Genomic DNA, 24,000 nt, shown 5'->3' with positions numbered 1-24,000 from the left:
ATCATCCAGTCTGTATTGAAATAAATTCAAATACAATTCTGAGTTGGTTTGAGTTAATGGTGCAGTGAAAAGGAAGTCTGATTGGCAGAAAAAATAGACCAATCAAAGCAGCCGTGTTTTCTCAGTGTTTAAACGTATGAGTTGCTGTAGCATTCAGCTGAAGTAAAAGTTGAGGCAGTTTAAATGCTGATTTTTATAATGCCATTTCTGCTCTGAATCAATACATGCCCTTAGGTTACATGTGTGTTTATGGAGCTCACAGATAGATAATTTAATACACTGAATTTTACATCAAGGGCTGTTTATTTTAGCTATGTGCGATTTAGAAATCTGACAAACAGAATTGTACATTGACTTGGCCTCAATTCAAACACTTACATCACGATGAATCAGATTAACAGTGATTATAAATCATTACTGCATTTGCTGTGATGAATCACTCTGCTACTAGATTTCGTTTTATATTTTAGTTTATATTTTTGTTAAATAGACTTTGTTTTTATTCATTTCAGGCTTGCTAAGAGAATTAGTCTGGATTGTAGAATTGCCTGAATTGATGTGGATGTTTTCGGAAGTGTTTAAATGGACACTGTCTCTTAACTATCTTGTTTCTCTCTTGGCAGTAATGAAGAACGATTGCAGCAAATCAGGAATCAGCTTCAGCAGATCAGACCAGCTCCATCCTATGAGGACCTGACCGCTCGAAGACGACCAGAGTATGACCCTTCACGAGTGAGTACATGTCTGCCTTTCTTTCTTTCTTTCTTTCTTTCTTTCTTTCTTTCTTTCTTTCTTTCTTTCTTTCTTTCTTTCTTTCTTTCTTTCTTTCTTTCTTTCTTTCTTTCTTTCTTTCCCTCTGTCTCTTCTGTCATCCCGATGTCTGGCAGTTTTCTCAGGCACTGATTCAAAGCTCAGATTATCGGGGTTTATCTTGCGGTGTGTTTTTCAGGCCAAATCGAAAGCACTCCGACTAATCTGTTCATCTGCTTCGACTCAACAGGGACTCGCTCACTGCACAGCACTGTGTTCATGTTCACTGGTGTAATTATTATCATCCGATCACTTATGTTTACTGATTATTTTAACCTATGGGCTGATGTCCAATCTTAGGAACTACTGTGTGGTTTTTAGATTACTAAATAACTGAAGTCACATAAAAGTGTTAGATATACGGAAAGCAACTCTTTTTGGGCCTTTTCTCCAGTGTTCTCCAGTGCATTTGCTATTCTATTTTGCTTGGATTTTTGTGTTGACTGTATTTATCAAGCTCACACATTCAGGCCTGTTACAACAGTAAGCGCATGATTAAAGAAGAATTTTCTTGTATTATTTTTGTAAAGTTAATTAGTATTTACAAATTAACATTCGGTTACAAATTAGCTGGCAACTTATTTGGCTATAAATGTATTTTTATTATTGTTCCTTTTTTAAATTTATTTATTTTTATAGTGTGATCCCCAATGTTGTTCACTACTACCATGTACCCTATTTTATTTTTTATTTATTTATTTATTTTTATTTTATTTTATTTATCTTTTTGTAATTTATGTTCTTTTTATCAGTTGTCTAAATGTTGCTATATAGCTATTTTATTGAGTTTTTTTTAAGTTTGTGAATAAATAGTTTATATTTATTATTAAGGTATTGCTTTATTTCTATCTATATTTTAATTGTGTTTAATTTTATTGCTGGTAAAATAACAAAATCATTGTGTAACTTTTTAATAATATGTTTGCAAACAAAAATCTCATATAAACAAACACAAAATTATTGCTATTTGTTATTATAAGCAGTTATTATTGTACATAATCAAATAGTTGTCAATATAATATAATATAATATAATATAATATAATATAATATAATATAATATAAATATATTTAGCTATGATTTTCTTTTCTTAAAGAAAAAATAATGTTTTTTATTTATTTTTTTATATATATATATATATATATATATATATATATATATATATATATATATATATATATATATATATATATATATATATATATATATATATATATATTTATTTATTATTTTTTAATGGTTTATTTATTTATTATTTTTTTAATGGTTTATTTATTTATTATTTTTTTTATGAATATTATTTTTTTTTATGTTGAACTTTGCATCCCTCCCTCAGTTTTTCCAATCTATCTTACAGTGAAATTTACTGGATGCTTTGTATGTGACTTTTGTATATGAAAAAACTTCATCCTTTACTTCACTCTTTAATCATGTCCATTTTTCCTCTGATCTGCCCTGCAAACTATATCACAAGCACTCATTTCCATACATCCCCACCTTTCTTTTTCAACCTCTTTGTGTCTCTCAGGGAGGAGTTCTGCTGTAAAATTGAAGGCTTACGATATGCGTGGTCTTCTGCATACATACTGTATGAACCCAGAAGTATTTTTAGATGCATGTAGTCTAGTTAGCATGTTCTCTAGGTAGTAGTTTGTGTGGGTGTGTGTTTGTGTGTGTGTCTGCATTGCCCAGAGCGTAAAGTGAGCTGACCGTCCCTTGACATCCACACCTACACACCACACCACTGGCCATACATGCAAATTCAGCTGCTATAATCCTCCTGTATGCTCTGTTCATTTATTATATATCTGTATGATGGGAACGCTTCCAAGTAGTAATTTGTTTATTACTAACTGTTTACTAGTCTTCATGTGTATTACTTTGTTTTACTTTAAGTTTGGGGTCACACTTCACAATAAGGTTCCATTAGTTAATGTATTTACAAACAGTGAACGATACATTCATTAGTCTTTTTATTCATCTTTTTTTTTTTTATAGTTGTACTGACATGCAGCTGTGTTGATAAAGATGGTAAAATCACTGTAATTCGTTACAAACTTGCTCTACTTTACAAACGTAACTTGTAAAATTCATTCTTGATCACATTTGATGACGATGGATGATCACAGAGAGCTGAACAGATCTTTTAATTCTGCTGTCAATCAATTCGGTGCGCGGTGAAACCACACACATACGTCATGTTGTGGTCAGCCTCAAAATGGGAAGGATTCGGATCCTATTTTCAGGGCCGGATTAAGAACGCATTGAGCCCTGGGGCTATAGCAAATCCCCTTTTATATTTTTACCTCACAAAAAAATAATTTAATTAATTAACTAAAAAAGGTAAAATTATATATATATATATATATATATATATATATATATATATATATATATATATATATATATATATATATATATGTGTGTGTGTGTATATTGTTCTTGTTATTAATATTAGTATTATTACTAATTAATTAAATTAATATTATTATCTAACTTTCCACCATTTGGTTTTTATTTATTATATATTTTTTCTATTTTATTAAAATAGGCCCTGCAAGTAGCTTATACAAATTAAGTAATGACATAATGTGAACTTTAAAGTGCAAACAGGCTGCAAAAATCAGCAAAACAAAAACATTTGCATTATTTCCTATAACTTAGTGCTTTATGATGAACGCTTTAAATAGGGGTTTACCTTTAAAAGGTTCTTTAGAACTTTAAATCCCAGATTATAGGATATCTTTAAAATCCATGCTTCTAAAATCAAAAATATTGTGGTCTTCTGAGTTACGGAAGGCTATTGCATCCTTATTTTATTTTGTTTGTTTGTTTGTTTATTTATTTATTTATTTATTTATTTATTTATTTATTTATTTATTTATTTATTTATTTCATCGGATATAGGCCTATTGTCTTATGAAAGCCAGCGCCAATATTTCATTGCCTCATATTATTCTGTCGTTTTCATAATAGGGGCAAAGTAAGCATTTACAGTATATAAAAAGGTTTACTTTCTAACTGGTTCAGTTAGACTTACTGTAAAGCATAACCGAGTGCATGTACTTCATATACATACTCCACAAAGATGGACATTTTTATTACTGCTTGTGTAGGCTATTTGATTTGTTCTGTGTCGGTTATATCGTGTGATGTATTGTATAGGCCCGCCGGTTTTTGAGTCTAACAGCCGCGCGGTCCATTCAGCATGATCCTGGGAAAATTGTGACATCTGATCACCCTTATGGAGGACTAAAACAGGGCTCTTCAATATTCTGATTGGGCTACAGCCACTCCGAGCCCTAGTTTAGTACTGGCGTCACTGTTTGTACTGTTTTGAACAGCAGCAGTTTCCCGCATCATAGCGCAAATTAATTCTTGAGCCAATCCAGGGCCCCCTTCTTCCATGCGCCCTGGGGCTTCAGCTCCACCTAGCCCTTTTGTTAATCCGGCCCTGCCTATTTTAACGTCAGGAAATAAAAAATAAAGACTTATTGTGTTTACATCACCCCAATATGACTGTAGACACACTATACCTTCACACAGTTCTGTCCAAACAGCTTACAAAAGATGATTTTCATCATTGGTACCCTCTAAGAAAGTTTAGTAAATGGTGCCACAGTGCTCATTTTGCAGTGAACTGTCCTTTTTAATATTAAAATAGCATCTGGAACACTTGCTCAGCTTGCTAGCGTTTGCGCTCTCCTTTTTGAACGCATTTGCATTTTTGCATTCTCTTGACTCCTCGCATAAAAATAAAATAACGAGTGACAAATGGGCCATCCGCCGTGATGTTTTGAAGACTTTGCCGAGTGAGACATGTGGTTTATTATGCATGAAAGACAGCAAGAAATATGATGGAAATAAATTCTGCTGAAGCAGTAGGAAAGAATGAGGGAAAAGCAACCCAGAAACGAAAGCATTTCATATAAATCCCTTCTAGAAATCACAAGGGTTGAAAATGGAAAGGGTGGCTGTCAGCCGTTCTCTTCTGGGCCACTTTAAAACAAAAACTCCATCTAAATTGAGCACAGGATCTATTTTTTTTTTTCTTCGAAGCACTTACCGGAGCCCTGAACTCTGTCATTTGAGCGCCCGGAGCCACGCTTGCGTCCACCCAGATGTCCAGCACTTCATTTTCCAGAGATTGAGGGTTGTGTCCAGGGCTCGGCGAACTTTACAATTATATACTTTATATGATTACACACATCTGCTGGAAAAGGCAGCTTCATTGAGACTTTCCAGTAACAACTGAATGAGAAAATAGAAGCTCTCTGGCGCTGGAGGGGGAGTGACGTATACTCCCTCTGATGTTAATGCATGAAATCATGTTTTTGTTTCAGTTCTTTGTTAAAAAATACAGATGCTAATCTATTTTACCAGGATTTTTCATGTAAATGTAGTCAATGAACAGTGTTGGGCACGTTTCTTTGAAAGAGTGAAAAAAATATCATCTTTAGTAACATTGTTTATTTATAGCGCCATTATTCCCATTATTGTCAGTAACATGTAACTAATTATAACTGGTAACTAATTTTACCAGTGTAGAATATTTGATGACAGATTGTTAAATTCTTGAAAGAAAAAAGTTGAGGTAAACATGACATATTTTGAATAAATATTTGTTTGGATAATGTTACACACACAGGGTGACACGGCGGCTCAGTGGTTTGCAATGTCGCCTCACAGCAAGAAAATCGCTGGTTCGAGGACCTGCTGGGTTAGTTGGCATTTCAGTGTGGAGTTTGCATGTTCTCCACATGTTGGTGTGGGTTTTCTCCGGGTGCTCCGGTTTCCACCACAGTCGAAAGACTTGTGCTATAGCGGAATTGAATAAGCTAAAGTGGCCGTATTGTATGTGTGCGAATGCTGGATAATTTGGCAGTTCATTCCGCTGTGGTGACCCCTGATGTATAAAGGGACTAAGCTGAAGGGAAGGGAAGTAAATGAATGAATGAATGTTACACGCTTTGCAGAATCATACAAATAGCTTGGTGTGTGTGTGTGTGTGTGTGTGTGTGTGTGTGTGTGTGTGTGTGTGTGTGTGTGTGTGTGTGTGTGTGTGTGTGTGTGTGTGTGTGTGTGTGTGTGTGTGTGTGTGTGTGTGTGTGTGTGTGTGTGTGTGTGTGTGTGTGTGTGTTATTTATAGAGAAACCCACTGAAATTCACTGAAGCATTGCAAATAGTATAATCAAATCAGTATAGCTAATTTAACTAATATAAAAACACAAATAGGGCAGTACGGTGGCACAGTGGGTAGCACAATTGCCTCACAGCAAAAAGGTCACTGGTTCGAGCCTCAGTTGGATCAGTTGTCATTTCTGTGTGGAATTTGCATGTTCTCCCTGTGTTCGTGTGAGTTTCCCTACTGGTGCTCCGGTTTCCCCAACAAGTCCAAAGACATGCGCTATAGGTGAATTGAATAAGTAAAAAATGTCCCTAGTGTTTAGCCCCTTTCACACATACACACCTTTCTGGAAAATTATCTGCAATTTTCCGGAAAGGTCTGTATGTGTGAACAGGCCCTTTTTGAAAATACTGGTAAATGTGTTCCGGCTATTTTCCAGAAAGAGAAGTCGTAACATTACCGGTAATTTGCCGAAATTCTGCGCTGCGTGAACACAGAAGGAAGATTGCCGGAATAAGCACGTTCAGGTCTAGAACGTGCTGACGTGAGACGTCTACTTTATGGAAAAATTCCGTAAGGTCCTCGCCTGTGCGAACATCGCTTTTTTGAACTTACCGGTAAAGTCGTTCCGCAAATTTTCTGGATATTTACCATTATCCCTGTGTAAAAGGGGATTTTGTGTATGAATCAGTTAGTATGGATGTTTGCAGTGATGTGTTGCAGCTGAAAGGGCATCCACTGCGTAAACATATGCTGGATAAGTTGGCAGTTCATTCCACTGTGGTGACCCTGGATTAATAAAGGGACTAATCCGAAAAGAAAATGAATGAATGAATGAATGAATAAATTAATGAATGAATGAAATACACAAATAGTTTAAAATATGTCAATAATAATTTTATTCAGCAGCCTTTGTGAAAAAGACAGACTTCCTTTAAAACCATTACACATTCTTTTAAAATGAATCTTTTTTTTTTTTTTTTGCGTTGGGAAAACAAAAATTAATTAAGCTACTTCCGAGTTTTTTTTTTATTTAAGTAGATTGAACATAAAACAATTAAAACAATTAAGTTGTCTCAAAAAGCAAATATTTGTGTTGTTTCAGCTCATTTTAAATAGATTGTGTAAACAAACAGCAAAAGTCATTTTGTGTGTGTATTCTCGCATATATAGTCAGTAAGTTTTTTTTGTTTGTTTGTTTTTAAACATTTTTTTTTCTTTTAATTATTCCATTATTTTATGTTTTGTTACACCCAGTCCTATACTTCATCATTTTAAGCATATGTTATTGTGTTGCATTGTTGTATTGCTGTGAGTGATCTGGTCACAATGAGGTGGTTTTATTGTTGCCTATTAAAGGCAATGTTTTAACAATGTTGGTGTTCTGCGAGGAGTCGCTTCTTCATTGAGAAGTGACAGTTTACTCAGAAATAGATGAATGAATATGTGAAACGCATAGAAGAAAGACGAATGGTGCTGTCAGAGTAGCAGAAGATATGGAGAAGGACGTTTAGGCCACCATAAGGACTGGCATGTGGAGTAGACGTGCACACACACACAAAAATATACTCACGCACACACACAGCAGGGACTGTGGGGTATGATTCATTAACAACAGAAGAATTTAATTGGATTTCAGACTGGTTTTCACAGACCTTGAGTCTGTCTGCTGTCTCGGTTGTGTGTGTGTGTGTCTTTGTGTGCCTGTTCTCATACTCATCTATGATCTCATACCGCACAAGTAGGAATAAACCATTAGAGAATTTTTGACCAATGCCGGGAATAGTTATCAACTCATTATTAGTGGTGTTTTCTAAGGCAGGCTTCACTGTTACTATTACTCATACTTGGGGTTCGTTATTTGAACAAACCCCTGAACATCTGTGCGTAATGGACAGCAATTAGTGTGGATTGTTGAGTGAAGGTGTATTGTTAGTTTTCTAAATGATCAGAATTAATATAGGACACATCCTAATCACATAGAATGACGACCCAGCAACCTTCTGGAATGCCCTAGCTGCCACCCACGGCATTCTTCAATACCAGTTAATACACCTATTAACACACAGATAATCAGTGAAAGGGGTGGTCTACTACGATATCATATTTTAAACTTTAGTTGATGTGTAATGTAGCTGTGTGGACATAAACAACATCTCTGAATGTAATACACAAAGTTCAATGCAAAGGGAGACAGAGTTAGCTTAGCAAAACCAACAGCGAACAAAGTTTGGGGACTTAAAAAAAAAAAACATCCGGGTTAGAGAGATCACAGGTTACGTGCATTCACCACATGCATACACCTTGCGCAGTGAAAGGGCGTGGCCACATGCGCTGTATTGTTTTAGCTGACAAGGCTAAAATGACGTCGGAAAACTGCTATTTCCAAAGAGCTTTTTCTGTTTCTGTATTTGGGTTTTCAAAGGACATGACATAAAGAGAGAAGTGCTTACAATTTAATTTTAATTATGTTCCAGAGAAATATAAAAAAAATATATAGCTAGCATTTGACAAAGGACAGCTTCCAGTCTCTCCCAGTTCAGTGCTGGCTTCAGCTAAAAATTCCTCCACCCATGGAAGCTGTGGAATGTGAGCCACAACCTGTTACTATTTTTATTTGTTAAAATTGATCTGTTTCATGCACGGTTTCTAGTATTAATGGTATCAAGGACTTAAACAAGAACGTAAACAACAGGAAATGCTGTTTGGCACCGTTAATAGTTTAGCTAGAAATTCATGTTTATCCGTCAAATCCCTGTAAACAACCACAATCTTCAGCTGCACGTGCAGTGTCGCTCTATGCGGCCGCTTTCCGTGCGTTCTACATCTCAAACAACAAATTCGCAACAAATATGTGAACGTTTCATATTACTTACACATGTTTATTCTGAATATATGTGAAATACACTTGTCAGATTTTATTTTAGAGAGCAGACGTGACATTCAGCTGTGTGCTCTTCATTTTCTGTCGGATTCAGCTACTGTTTACACGGTGCAAAAGTGCATGCTTGTAGAGGCGTGATGCTTTTCCTGGTGACGTGGAGCCGATCTACGAATCAAGATTCAAAAAACATGATTTATAAATACACAAATACAATTCATAAATTCAAAACGCGATTTAAAAATACACAAATCCAGTTAATAAATTCAAAACGCGATTTAAAAATACACAAATCCAATTCGTAAATTCAAAACACGATTCAAAAATACACAAATCCAATTTATAAATTCAAAACAGGATTTATAAATACACAAATTCAGTTCGTAAATTCAAAACAAGATTGAAAAATACACAAATCCAATTCATAAATTTAAAACAAGATTAATAAATACACAAACACAATTCGTAAATTCGAAACACGATTGAAAAATATACCAATACAATTCGTAAATTCAAAACAAGATTCATAAATACACAAACACAATTCGTAAATTCGAAACACAATTGAAAAATACACAAATCCAATTCGTAAATTCAAAACATGATTCACAAATACACAAACACAATTTGTAAATTCGAAACAAGATTGAAAAATATACAAATACAATTCATAAATTCAAAACACGATTCATAAATACACAAACACAATTCGTAAATTCGAAACACGATTGAAAAATATACAAACACAAATCGTAAATTCAAAACACGATTCAAAAATACACAAATGCAATTAATAAATTCAAAACGCGATTTATAAATACACAAATCCAGTTCGTAATTTCAAAATTGAAAAATATGCAAATCCAATTTGTAAATTCAAAACATGATTCTTAAATACACAAACACAATTCATTTGGTGAAAGTATTTATGATTTTTACTTCTGAATTCCCAAATTGTGTATTTATAAATTGTGTTTTTAATTTACAAATTGGATTTTGTAAATGTGTGAATTGTGCAGTGCATGTATGAATTTCATCTTATGAATGTACTATTTCTGAGACGGATCTGGCTGCATAAAATGGACACTATTGGAAACAGGTTTTAACGACATGAAATAGATTTAATAAGCAGGTTTAAGCAAACAGGAAATGATACACTTCTTATATAGAAGTGCAAATATTGTCCATTACTGATATGATCACAGTTCGCTTTTTAAAAGTCATGCTTTTACTTTTAAGCCATCGTGAGACGAGAAGTTCTGGAGTGAAATGAGAAAAGCAGCTTGCAGTGACAGAGGAGACAGGGCAGATGCAGAAGAACCAAAGACAAGAGACAGAAGGAGAGAGAGAAGATGGAAAATTAAGACGGTTGTCATTCTGATTGTTATCCTCTCCTCCTCGCGACAGAACAGCTTGAGATGAGCATCCTGGCTCTGTCAGCTCTAATTAAGCCAGCATCTGCATCTCCAAATGCTTGACGGGCAGCCGTGACGGAGAAGTGTAAAAAGATTGAGTGACGGTGACTAGGTGGCTCTCGGCAGAAGCGACAAATAATCCCAAATCCTAAAAACCAGGTGCCTGCGATGTCAAAACACATCAACATGAACTCCCGGAGACAGATTAAGAGTGAAGGAAAGCCAGGAAGGCAGGGATGGACAAGAGAACAAAAGGATCCGACTCATCTTTCCTACAACAAGCAGGTCAAAGCTTTTCCAGTAGGTCAAAGACAAGGAAGACCAACTCATTTCATCAAAGCCAAGCCTTTGTTTGAGAGCAGGAAACTGTGGTCAGGAATCTGAATGAAGCCACTAAAATAAAAACAAAAAGAAAAAAGATTGGTTGGAGGGAGCCGTCGTTGAGGGACCTCAGGGGAGAAATGAGCAAGGACAGAATAATAACCGTGTCCCGAATTCTTTATTGGCACTTAAAAATGTTTTGCAATGTTTTGTTGGCTGATTATGGCTTCGTAGGAGTAAACAGTGACTGTTTCATAAAAGAAGAATTTTTATGGTTTTCATTTTCATAATGTTTTCCAAATAATTCCTTTATATATAGTAGATAGACCTTTTATACACACCGTTTGCAACACGGACTGTCGGTCTGTGTATTAAGAGACAGGATTTTTAGGACAAGTTGCATTGATGTGCCAGAAACTAGTTCTTCATTAATTTTCCTTCAGCTTAGTCTCTTATTTATTAGGGGCTGCCACAGTGGAATGAATCACCAACTATTACAGCATATGTTTTACGCAGTGGATGCACTTCTAGCCACAACCCAGTAATGGGAAACACTCATACACTCTCACGTTCGCACACACATTAATTCACTATGGTCAATTTAGTTTATTCAGTTCACCTATAGCACATGTCTTTGGACCGTGGGGAAAACCGGAGCACCCAGAGGAAATCCATGCAAACTCCACACAGAAATGCCAACTGGCACAGCCGGGACTCAAACTAGCGATCTTCGTGCTGTGAGGCGACAGTGCTAACCACTGAGTCACTGTGCTTCCCTAGTTAATTCAACTGATTTGTTTTAAATGCTGAATCATTCAGGATTAAAACTAGCCTTTATATTAAAGTCATTAATTTACTTGGGCTTGTTCATTCTAGAACAGTGGTGCCCAAACTTTTTCATATGAATGACCACAAATCAAACCTGATTGAGGCTAGTGGGCTAAAGGTAAATGTAGTTGTCATGGGTAATTTACTTATTTATTAACATTTAAAAATAACTAGAAAACATTGCTTTGTATTAACTAGTAAAGTCTAATTAGACTTAGATTAGATTTTTAGATTTTTATAATGAACTTGTTACAGTAAAATCAAAAACAATCTCATTCATAACTTTATGGAGTTCCACTAGTTTTTGCCTTGATTTGCTCACTGGAGCATTCTGCATAGTCCACTGACAGTATTTACATTTTATAAAATCTGATTTATTTACAACATCTAATTAAAACATTTCATTTTAAATAGGTTTTTTTGTAGCTCACCAAGAAAACAAACAAATAAAAAAGTTGCATCCCATTATAAACAATGATCTCTGATAAAGGCATTCGCCCTAACATTCTCTATCATTCTCATTTTTTTCATGAGAAATTGATTGCATGGTAGGCCAAATCAAAGGTAATATGGGCCAACTTTGGCCCGCAGACCGTACTTTGGCCTTTCTAGAATAATGTATTATTTAGTAACTTAATCACTGGATAAAATTGATTCAAAAACACAGAATCATTTTTGAATGACTCAAGTGACTCTTTATAAACGAGTCATTTAATCACTCAACTAATTCATTCAAAAACACTGAATCATTCAGGATCCAAATGAGTGACTGATTTTATGTTAGCCACTGAATCATACAGTCAGTTTATTCTAAAACAGTGATTTATTCAGGAACTTATTCTCCAAATCAACTGATTGGCTCAAGATTACTAAATAATCGAGGAATGAACCCATATTAAAAAGGAATCGCTGAATCACTCAACCACATTCATTTTAAAACAGTTGTTCATTCAGGAGCTGATTCATTGAATTGGAAATCTGCGTGGGACTTAAATTTTAGTCCAGCTCCCGCCAGGTTTTATTTCGCACCCGACCGCTAGCCGCTATATATTCAGCCTTTGTTCACCCGCTGCCCGACCTGCCCCGTTTTCTACCCGACCCAACTCTTCCCACTAAATTTAGACCTGGGTTTTAAAAAGAGAGAGATAACAGATAAACGTGTAGGTTGTGCAAGAATTGTAGCTTCTCTCTCTCTTCTTTCTCAGGAGCACTAAACTGTCAGACCACCCGCTCCCGTTCAAATTACACCAGAGTTACCGACCGCTACCGTGTTTTATTAGGAAATTTATTCCAAATTTATTTGGAAATGCAGACCTCTACTCTGAATCACTCAACTGATCAGCTATATTTGTTGATGTCTGCTTCACAAATGTAGTTAGCAAATGTTAGTTAAATGTTTATTTGCAATGCTTTAAATCTTGTAGCTGGAACACAGAACTGAATAGAACTGGAGCAGTTAATGTAAGACAGTTTGATTCTGCATATTTTGAATGCAACTTACAATGTAAGCACTGCATTAAAAAAAATATTATGCTACAGTACGTCCCATATCACCCACCTGTACTACATGCAGAAAGTACGTACTCAGTTTGTGGAGAAAAAGTACATAGTTTTGCAAGAGTATACAAGATTTTCCTATACTAGAAATGAATGACCAAACGCATCTTTATAAAAGTTCAAATTGTTGCAGAGTAAATATAATGTGAGAAATGCATAATGAATATTATCCATTAGGTTAGATATTGACTATCAATCATTCAAACTGTTTTACCGAAGCCTCTCCACTTAACCCTCATGTGTCCACCATGTTTGTAGTTTCACATCCAAGATGCAGTGTATTGTGGGGAATACTAGCCGTTAGAGTAAACTTGGATCTGCGTTTTAAAACTCTACCAGAAATAGTAGACCATCCGGGTAATTAGTAGACCATCCGGGTAACTTTGGAATACTCATTTCAGCATAATATTATTTGAGACAACTCTCAGTAATGATTAAATCACACTGAACTGAGCTAAACTGAACTGAACTTAAACACTAAAACCTGAACCACACTGTTCCAGTTACTATGACCATTTATGTGAAGCTGCTTTGACACAATCTACATTGTAAAAGCGCTATACAAATAAAGCTGAATTGAATTGAAAAACATATCTTGATTCTGTATTCGAATACTGTTTAGTGCGAATTAGGATGCAGCACTAGACTGTTAATATGGATTTGAACTATGAAATGTATCGGTCCTACATAGGATAAGACATGGCTGTACTGAAGAGCAAAAGCAGCTCTCTTTCGATGGGTTTTGCTGGATACATGAGGAGGTCATGACCAGCCTCCTACAGCCCTGTGTCTAAATTACCCTCTCAGAATGGTTCCACCATCTGCTGCTAACAAGCCCGTGCCGTTTGGGAGGCATGAGCGTGGCTTTCAGGGCACGTTAGAGGGCACTGGGCCATGGCCACACTACATCAAAGATCAGAATATACACACGACCAACACAGAGACTCCAGGGACAGAATCAACAAGCGATGGGATCCCTGCGTGTTTAATGCTTGTTTTTGCAGCGCATGGTGGTGTGGTATGCTGACTTCATGGAAAGTTTGACAAAAATGGCTAGTCTAACTCTGTTTAATGCCTTTTTTAGAGAAGCGTAAAGCAAGGCCTTGCAATTGTCTGGAGACCCAGAAGGGACGTGATATATATAAATGTGTATGTGTGTATATATGTGTGTATATGTGTGTGTGTGTGTGTGTGTGTGTGTGTGTGTGTGTGTGTGTGTGTGTGTGTGTGTGTGTGTGTGTGTGTGTGTGTGTGTGTGTGTTTGTATGTGTGTATATATGTGTGTGTGTGTATATGAATATATATATATATATATATATATATATATATGTATGTGTGTATATATATATATATATATGTATATATGTATGTATATGTATATATGTATGTATGTATATATATATGTATGTGTATATATATATATATATATATATATATATATATATATATATATTAGGGTTGGGCATCTAAGCTATAATGCCGATCCGATACGCATCTCGATACAAAGAATACGATCCGATATATTAGCGATACATTTGTGACATATTGCGATGCAACACGATACGATTCACACCCATATCACGATACGATGCGATAATTCAGCACTAACTTATTAGATCAAGTTTATGAGATGATGTGAAAGAGGATGCTGTGCCATTGAATGAGTTTGATTATTTATTAACCAAGCAAAACCAAGACTTTTTTTACAAACTGGCTTTTCTCTCAGAGCCAGAGTGTCAGTTTACAGTAGAGGGCCATTTTAGAACATATAGCACATATTATTTATATATATACATATTATTTATTTATATATATATTATATATTAAAAAATATATATATATTTGCACTCTTTCAACATAAATAAATTTAGCATTGCACAACAAGAATTGTGATTTAACTTTTCAACTATGAAAACAAGTTTTACAAAGATATATTTTGCCACTGATTATTCAAAACTTAAGGTCGTGAACTAGCAGTGTTATGCTGCGTTGAAACATCACTGTCACTGTAAACAACAGGCTAATAAAAATATAACAAACCAGCAATCTTCTTGCTGTGAGGTGGTCAAACTACCCACTGTGCCACCGTGACACCCAATTATTTTTATCATTATTATTATTAATATTATTATTATTATAATTAAATAAAAATTAACAGGAGGAGGTGTTTAAAACCTTCGTTCTCCGTGACACTGGTCTGAATATCTTTGCAGATGAACAATGCAATAGCATTCGTTATTGGCGTAGAGCGAGCAGAACTGTTGCGCATGGAAAAAAAACTTGCAATGCTTTTCTCACCACTTTTGGAGCTGGTTGAAGCAGTGCGAAAGCCAGGGATGCAGAAACACTGGAAGATGCTTTCACAACAACACCGTGGCGCCGCTTCAAGTGAGATATCAGAGTCGTACTGCCCGCGTATTTTACAGATGCGCGGCACATTTTGCAAATTGCATCTGTCCTGTCATGTCGTCCATCCTTAAATCCATAATGTTGCTTGCCATACTTTAGATTTAAAACTCAGTGGGGAATAAAATGTTTGTTTTGCTTCTCGCGCTTTCTGAGGGCGCTCCACTAGCTTCATCCGCACACCTGATACACTGAGTTGTAGTGTGTGCACATCCGCAAATCCGTTGCTAAGGCTTACTTTATGTAGGTCGATTAAATTATGCGCCAAAAACAGGTTGACAACACTTGTTAATAAATAAAAAATACATTCTATATTAAAAATATAAGCTGTATCTCGGAAAAATCGATGCATCTCGCAAAAACCGATGCATCTCGATTTTCTTCCAAAACTTCATTCATCCTCTGCTGCTCAACCGATGCACTCGCATCGTGCACGCGCATGACCGCGTATCGATACATATCGGTTAATCTTCCCATCCCTAATATATATATATATATATATATATATATATATATATTCATTAAAGGGGAAATTAATTTACATAACAATGTAAACGACTGTTTCACTTCTAGTTTAACAATTTGTGGAAGACATTATTTAAAATCTACATGAGGAAGCAAACTAACAAAAACTTGTTAACAAGAGCTGCAGAAACCAATGCACTCCATCGAAATTAAACTGCAGTTTTTAAAATAATTTTTATCCTGCTTATTTTATCCTGTTTATTCATAATTACAAATATTGCATAATTTTTTTCGTTCTAATTCATTAAATGAATAAAACAAGCCGAAAGAAGAAAAGAGTTTTCTAGAATCTGCGTTTTAATGAAGTGCAAGTGTTATTTTTTAATGAAGTGCCAGGCTGTTTTAGTTGCTTGTATAATTGTGGTGTATAAAAAGAAGTTTCAGCCCACAGTGGGACCCACACACACACACACACACACACACACACTCAGCTGAAGAAGTGACGAAGCACAGCTGAGTTTTGAGGGAGGACGCTCACAGCTTGAGCTTCTTGTGGCAAACGCTAGGCACAGTTTGTGTTTTTGTGGAGAATTGTGCAAAGTTTGAGTCCAACCACACAACTTCACTCCAGACTGCCAACTCCCTCTGGAACAGAGTTTGACTCAGAGCCCAAATCAATGGAATCTCATTACCCAAAAGTAATGATAAAGAACAAAGTTACTGAGGACTTCAGATTGGCTCCTGCCAAGTGAGTGGTAGTGGGTGGTAAAGACACCTGCTAGATATGAGAGAGATGTATGCATGTCCATTATAGCATACAGTGACTTTCAAAAGTTTGTTTTCAGTGATGGAGAGAAAAAAGAAAATTATACGAGAGGCCACTTGAAAAAATCTTTTTATTTATTTTTTATTTCGGAGGTTTAGTAAAATGCTATTGGTTTTGTTCTGTAAAGGTCCAGCTTTCATTCATTCATTTTCTTTTTGGCTTAATCCCTTTATTAATTAGGGGTCGCCACAGCAGAATGACCCGCCAACTTATCCAGCATATGTTTTACACAGCAACCCAGTACTGGGAAACACCCATACACTATTGCATTCACATCCACTCATACACTACGGCCAATTTAGCTTATTGTATTGCCCTATAGCGCATGTCTTTGGACTGTAGGGCAACCTGAAGCACTCGGATACCGAACCCACGCCAACACAGGGAGAACATGCAAACTCTTTGACTCAAACCAGCGACCTTCTTTCTTTAAGGCCGTACTCACACTAGGTACAGTTGCCTCGAACCGGGCCAAAGCAAGTTTGTCCCCCCTCCCGTCTCCCCCGACGGCCCGCGCTCACACCACAAACGGGCTTCGGCACGCTTACGTCATCGCTGCTGCGCTGTTCAGTGAGAAGCGCTCTCTCACTCAGCAGCACAGTGGAGATTTCTCTAGTTATATCGTTTCAGTTGTTTGATATGCCGTCAATTATTTCGCCAAACAGTCCTTAGAGATGCGGGGACACGCAGTCAGATATTTCGCCGAACAGATCCGCCACTTTTGGCGTTCATAAACAATCATAAAGCTCTCGTGCTGCAGGAATGAGGAGGTCTGCTGAAGGCGCGCAGCTGTCGAGCAGTGAGGGGTTTGCGTCTTTAATAAACTGCGGCAGTTTGCGTTCACTGAACAGTAAGAATGATTAATAAATCCATATGAAACAGTGCCTTAAAAGTCACGTCTCGCTTTCAGTTTCGGGCTTTGGCCAAGCCCAAGTGAACCGGGCTTAGGCCCACCTCTTCCAACCGGGCCAGGGCCGGCCAAGTGAACCGTGCTTGAGCCCGATTAAGCGCACTCACACTTCTCAAACAAACCGGGAAACGGGCATGGGCACGGTACGGATGGCATAGTGTGAGTAGGCCCTAAGGTGACAGTGCTAACTAAAATAAGCATTTTCGGTTTCAGTGCATTTAGAATTTTGTATGTTTTTGGCGCAGAATTTTTATTTCGGTGCATTCCATAGTTTAAAAGCTTTCTTAACTTTAGTTTTCTCACAGCTGTCATTTTTCTTCTGTGACTATTATGCTATAGCCCCTTTCACACAGTGATGCCGGTAAATATCCTGAAAAAAAAAAAAAAAAACGCTGTTCACACAAGCAAGGATGTTAGGGAATTTTTCTGGTAAGGACCATTCACAGAGCCATTCCAGAATGCCTGTAAATTAACCAGAAATGAGCTCTAAACGGCTGCTCTTGTATTTGTAAACATTTGTCTACATTACAAACTCTGTGGATGGATCAGTATCATGAACAACTTTTATGAAAACTAATAGAGGAACACTTTCGCATGTCGAGATGTTCATTATATGTGTGTGTGCTGGCTCATATGTCTCATGTAAAAAGAAGAAATAAGTTTAAGTAATAGACGAATGATGTGTGTGGTAATGGGGTGGGAAAATAATAAGCTTGTGCTTCATCCCGCTCCATTTTCAACCCTGTTGAAATGTATTTTTTTTTTTGTAAAGATATTTTATGTAGGATATTTCTGTTCAAAATAAATATATCAAATCCAAATCAAATCAAATGGTTAATTTTTAAATCTATATTATGACTACTTTTTTAACTAATTCATAATTTGTATATATTAATAATTAAATTAGGGGTGCGGGATTTGGTGGGGGGGGATACCATAGGGTCAGGGCGTGAATTCTCACTCCAAACTAAAACCAAAAATTGGCAGCCCTGCTTAAATATTCATATAAATGTCACAGGGGTTTCTAAATAATACATGTAGCCTTTTTTAATTAAAGCCTTGTTAAACATTTTTTATTATTTATATTTTTTTAATCTTTTCGTTGATGTTGTTGGTAATGAGGTATACAAACGTGTGTCCCAATGAGTTTATATGACCTTGTCCTACATGCATGTCTGTGTGTTTAATCTGACTCCTCAAACACACACTGCTCTGATCTCTCTGCATCTGCACGCATGAGTGCCGTTTGCCTATTTGTAAATGTTTGCATGTTTGTTGTGGCGAGTGTTTGCCGTCTCAGTCCAGTTCTCCAGCAAAACATGCACATTCTCAGTGTTTGAGTCCTTCATCTGCCGTTTTGATCTGATTACAGCACCACAGCTACTCTTGGCAGTCTGGTTGTCATGGTGCTCCGGTGTCCCCCCCTTTGCTGAGGTTGAGCAGGTTTTGTTGATCATTTCTGACCCAAAAGGCTAAAACTCACACGGACCACCAAGCCTGCCGTGGCAAAGTTTCAAATTCTCTCTCTCTGCGTCTGGCAGCAGGCCCATGTCTTGTCCTTACTGCCTAAAATGCTAATTACCCAGTGAAGATCAATCGCCTGTGCCCAAGATAACATCTGTGGCCAGTGAAGAGAAGCACGTGGCTAATGTTGGAGATCTGAAGTTGCTGGAGTCTCGGGTGTTTTGTAATAACCGGCCTTGTGGCAGCGTTTTTTTGCGCTGATGTCTGACGATTTTTAATGCTTAAAGAATAGACGTTTCTTTCTTTCTGTATTGGGTAACACTCTCTTTTAAGGTTTCCTTGTTACACGGGTTACATTAAAATGCAGGTTTGATTAAAATAGAAATTACATAGAAATATCCCTAAAATAAACCCAAATTCTTTAACTTGAACCATATTGTAAGTACATGTAAATTAATTATTATTACTCATTACTTAAATAGTTACAATGCAACAAGGAACAGATCATTTTAATCAGTGAGTAATTTACTCGAGATTCACTCTTGTGGGATAGTTTAAATCAGTGAATCATTTACTGGAAACTCACTGTGAACAGATCATTTGAATTATTGAATCATTTACTTATGACCGATTCAGAACAGGTCACTTGAATCTTGAACTCGCTCTGAAGATATCATTTTAATCTGTGAGTAATTTACTCGAGATTCACTCTTGTGGGATAGTTTGAATCAGTGAACCGTTTACTGGAAACTCACTGTGAACAGATCATTTGAATCAGAGAATGATTTACTTGGACTCACTCTGAACAGGTTGTTTCAGTCAGTGAGTTGAAATTCAGTCTAAACGGATCAATTGAATCATTTATTTGAAATTACCCAGAACAGATCGTTTTAATCAGTGAGTAATTTACTCGAGATTCACTCTTGTGGGATAGTTTAAATCAGTGAATCGTTTACTGGAAACTCACTGTGAACAGATCATTTGAATCAGTGAGTAATTTACTCGAGATTCACTCTTGTGGGATAGTTTAAATCAGTGAATCATTTACTGGAAACTCACTGTGAACATCATTTTAATCAGAGAATGGTTTACTTGGACTCACTCTGAAAAGGTTATTTCAGTCAATGAGTCGAGATTCAGTCTAAACGGATCATTTGAATCATTTATTTGAAATTGCCCTGAACAGATCATTTTAATCAGTGAGTAATTTACTGGAGATTCACTCTTGATGGATAATTTAAATCAGTTAATCATTTACTGGATACTGTAAACATATCATTTGAATAATTGAATCATTAAAAATGAAGAACATGTTGATATCGAAATCGAGGAAAACTAGATCAACGACAACTAATTAACTAACAAATTATCTAACAAAATGATTTAGGGGTAAAGGCAAAATGCAGCTCATTATGGGACTTTCTGTACTTTCTGAATTGCCTTTAGAATGTTTGGTGTCTGTTTGTTGTTGTCTTGTTGTTGAATATTCAGTGCAATTGAATGCAAGAAATAAGACTTATAAATATTGTGTTATTCAGAATAACATTTTTGAAATTCTTATGTATAAAACTACACTAGTATTTAAAGCAGACTGATTATTATTTCATTAATTTAACAGTTATTTTATTTTATTTTATTTTACAAACTGATGTCTGAAGAAGACATTCACACAATATTTGATTGTAATGACCTGTTATATTATAAAGAGGGAAACATAGATTTTAACGTATTTGTCAACCAACATTCACAAAATTTGAACACAATAAACCAAAATGTTTATTAAAACTATTAAAATATGAAGAGCATGTCAAAATGGAAAGAGGGAAACTAGATGTAACATATTTAAAAAAATCTTTGAATCATTGCGGGATTTATAAATTAAATAACTGCTCCGTTTAATGCTATAATTACAGTCCGTCTGAGCTGTTAACCTCAATTCATTGCAGATGAATAAAAAAACAACCAGCAAGACAAATATTTTATTTCTGCAAGCATGGCTTTTTTCCCATTATTACCTCGTATGGCTTTGTTATAATTATAATAAACAATTAAAGCTCATTTTTCTTCCTTATGCAGCTATTCCAAGGCTTGTATAAGCAACATAAGCAGCGTTAGACTCATCCCTCACGGATCGGTTTATCTTTGTTGATCCTGCATCAACATTCCAATCAGCCAATCAGATTTGAGGAACACGTTTATACTTTGTTTAGGCTTATAATCATGATTTGGAGCTACTACGTCATTATTCGCTAATTATTTCCCATATTTTAGGAACTCCGTATCCACTATTTTTTCCTACGCCCCAAGCTAAACAGTAAACAGTGAAGTATTTAATAATAATCAAAAGGGCAGAGTGAGGTGACATTATTCATTCATTCATTATAACTTATTAGAATTAATAAAATACATCCTGAATACCCCCAAAAACTCAAGATGAGTGTTTCCACAGCGATGTTGCAATATTGCAAATATTGAATATTTTGCATATGTATTGTATGTGTATTGCTTGTGTATATTCAATATTCAATTACCGACAGCTAGCTCTCTGCAACTCTCACATGTCGCCCACTGAAGCTAAGCCAGGGCTGTGCCTGGATGGGAGACCACATAGAAAAGCTAGGCTGCTGCCGGAAGAGGTGTTAGTGAGACCAGCAGGGGATGGTTCATTCCACTGTGGCGACCCCTGATAATTAAGGGACTAAGCTGAAGGAGAATGAATGAATGAATAATTAATTAATATGCATCAAAGGTCTTTAGGGTTAGGGTTTGGGGTAGGGATTAGTTTTTGGATTACATGAATGATAAACAAATTCTGCTATATCCAACTCTGTAAAATCCCGGTTTGTCAGCAGTATGTCAGCGTGCAGAGGGATTGTGGGAGTCTGCGTGTGGCAGATCCTGACAGATGAAGGTTAGAGGCATTATGTAAAGAAGGGCAGCTCATTTCTGGGGACTGTGTGAGGGAAAATGGTGGCATTTGTCTCAATGAGGCGTTTATAAGTGCACGTCCTCCCGCGTGTAATGGCGGCCCTGAGCGCTACCCTGCATGCTAAGTGTGATCTTTAAACACAAAGGTGTCTCGCAGGGATCGAATGTCAGAGAGAGCGATGGCGACGCGCGCACGTTAGAAAAGGTCACATTTGGAGAAGCGAGAGATGATTGTGGGAATGATAGACCGCCGCACGCGCCAAATGATCACAACGATATACAATTGCCGGCTTTCCTGGGCTTCTTTCATTCCTTCCTGCGTCTGTTTGTGCCATACAGGTGATCAGTCATGGCTATTGTCACAGATGAAGCATTTATACCGCCGCAGATTCTCTTTCTTTCTCCTTCATAGATCAGATCTCACTACAGCGAGCAAAGGTTATATATTATGCTTCATTCAAACCTGTTGATGTTGTGTTGATGCAGATTTCTTTCCAAACACTTTTCCATTGCTTAAAATGCAAGAAATGTTCAAATTGAGGAATGCACTGCTAGTCAGTTAAAAAGAAAAACAGATAAATGTGATGTTTTGCATAGATTTTTTATTATTTTTAAATAAATAGTTGGTCCTCAAAAACCTTAAATGTATTATTTCCCTCTTTGCACGATAACATGTTCCTTGCATTTTAGTAGTTTTAATAAAGTTTTAGGGTCATTACAATCAAATAATGTGTGAATGTCTCTTTCAGACATCCGTTTTGTAAAATAAAAAAGAAAGTAAAAAAATAAATAAAAATAAAATTAAAGTAAAATTGAATTAAATAAAATAAAAACTAGTAAAAAAAATAGTAAAAAATAACAAAATAATAATAATAATAACAACAATAAATTACTTTTATCACTCTATTTTAAAACTTTACTGAATAATCAAAGTGTTGTTGATACTGCGGACACCAGGGTGTCCGCAGGGTCTTAAAAAGTATTAAAAGTTGATAAATCAGTTAATTAAGATTTTAAGGCCCTTAGAAGGTATTAAAAAGTCGTAATCACTTTTTTACAAGCTCTTAAATTTTCTTCAAGCGTTGTCCAAAGTGTTTGCAGAAAAGCATAAATATATTTATTTTCCTCGATTGGTTCGGGCCGGGTGCGTCCGGCCAAGCTCCTCTGTTTTCTGTCACCTAATTTGCGACAAATGTAGGAAGGTGATGTGACGCTCTCCATATGTAGCGAAACCATAGAGCAGGGCTATTCAATTGGCGGCCTGCAAAGCAATTTGTTCCGACTCTCCAAATAGTATGACCAAGACATCAAAAATAAATTTAGTTCAGTCGAAAAACGGCCGCTATAGTTATGAAGTGACTTGCGTCTGTTCAATACAGCTCGAGCTGGAGTTGAAGGCTGCGCAGAGCGTGAGTCATCACCTGACAGTAAGTGAGTGGCGTGAGCAGCCGAAACATTTGGATAATTAAGCTTAAGGGATTCTTAACGCTACGTTTCTGTTAAACGTAATGAAACTGCTGCAACTAAACAAAGTTATGCCACCTGTGCGCTAGTTTAAACTTCTGAGCTTATGTAACCCCGCCGGTCCAACACCACCCAACCTGCTCAGAGCTGGGATAGAAACGGCAACCTTCCGCATGGGAAGGCTGTTACGCACGCACACTGGACTTTAGCAGCGGGCCATTCACATATTGTGTCTTTTTTCCCATGCAAATTTGTTATTTTCAATATTAATATAATATATTATTAAAATATGTCTTTAAAGCCGCATCAAAATGTCCCATTATCAGATTGCAAGTCCTAATCTGATTGGTTTTCTCTGTTTCTCCACAGATCAGAGGGCCTGATTCTAGAACAGCTCCCAGATACAATGACGCAGATCGCCTGTACACCTCTGTGCCCAGGTAAACCAGCGTTTGTGTGTGTTTTACCGCTGAGATTTGTGTGTTTTTGTACCATATGCTGGACATATGTGGCACTGCTGGATCCGTAGAGTCAACAAAACAAGACGGAAAAAGGTGGAGGGACTTCCCTTCCCACACACACACACATTCAGTCTAA

General features: G+C 36.4%; 1 protein-coding gene across 9 annotated transcripts in view; it reads left to right on the top strand.

Annotated features, from left to right (window-relative positions):
* Positions 1–24,000, top strand: part of pard3ba (par-3 family cell polarity regulator beta a) — a 291,161-nt gene that overhangs the window by 244,277 nt on the left and 22,884 nt on the right. For all 9 annotated transcript variants that reach the window (XR_012401677.1, XR_012401655.1, XM_017355769.3 and 6 more), the window contains 2 exons: positions 624–732; positions 23,773–23,843. Coding sequence is in view for 7 of the 9 variants with exons in the window: in XM_017355769.3 (XP_017211258.1) it covers positions 624–732; positions 23,773–23,843 (180 nt within the window). In the remaining 2 variants the exon portion in view is untranslated. The remainder of the gene's footprint in view (positions 1–623; positions 733–23,772; positions 23,844–24,000) is intronic.

The sequence above is a fragment of the Danio rerio genome, chromosome 1 (genome assembly GCF_049306965.1).
Source record: "Danio rerio strain Tuebingen ecotype United States chromosome 1, GRCz12tu, whole genome shotgun sequence".
In the NCBI taxonomy this organism is placed as follows: Eukaryota; Metazoa; Chordata; class Actinopteri; order Cypriniformes; family Danionidae; genus Danio; species Danio rerio.
The sequence above is the reverse complement of the archived record's forward strand: the minus strand, read 5'-3'. Positions and strand labels throughout refer to the sequence as shown.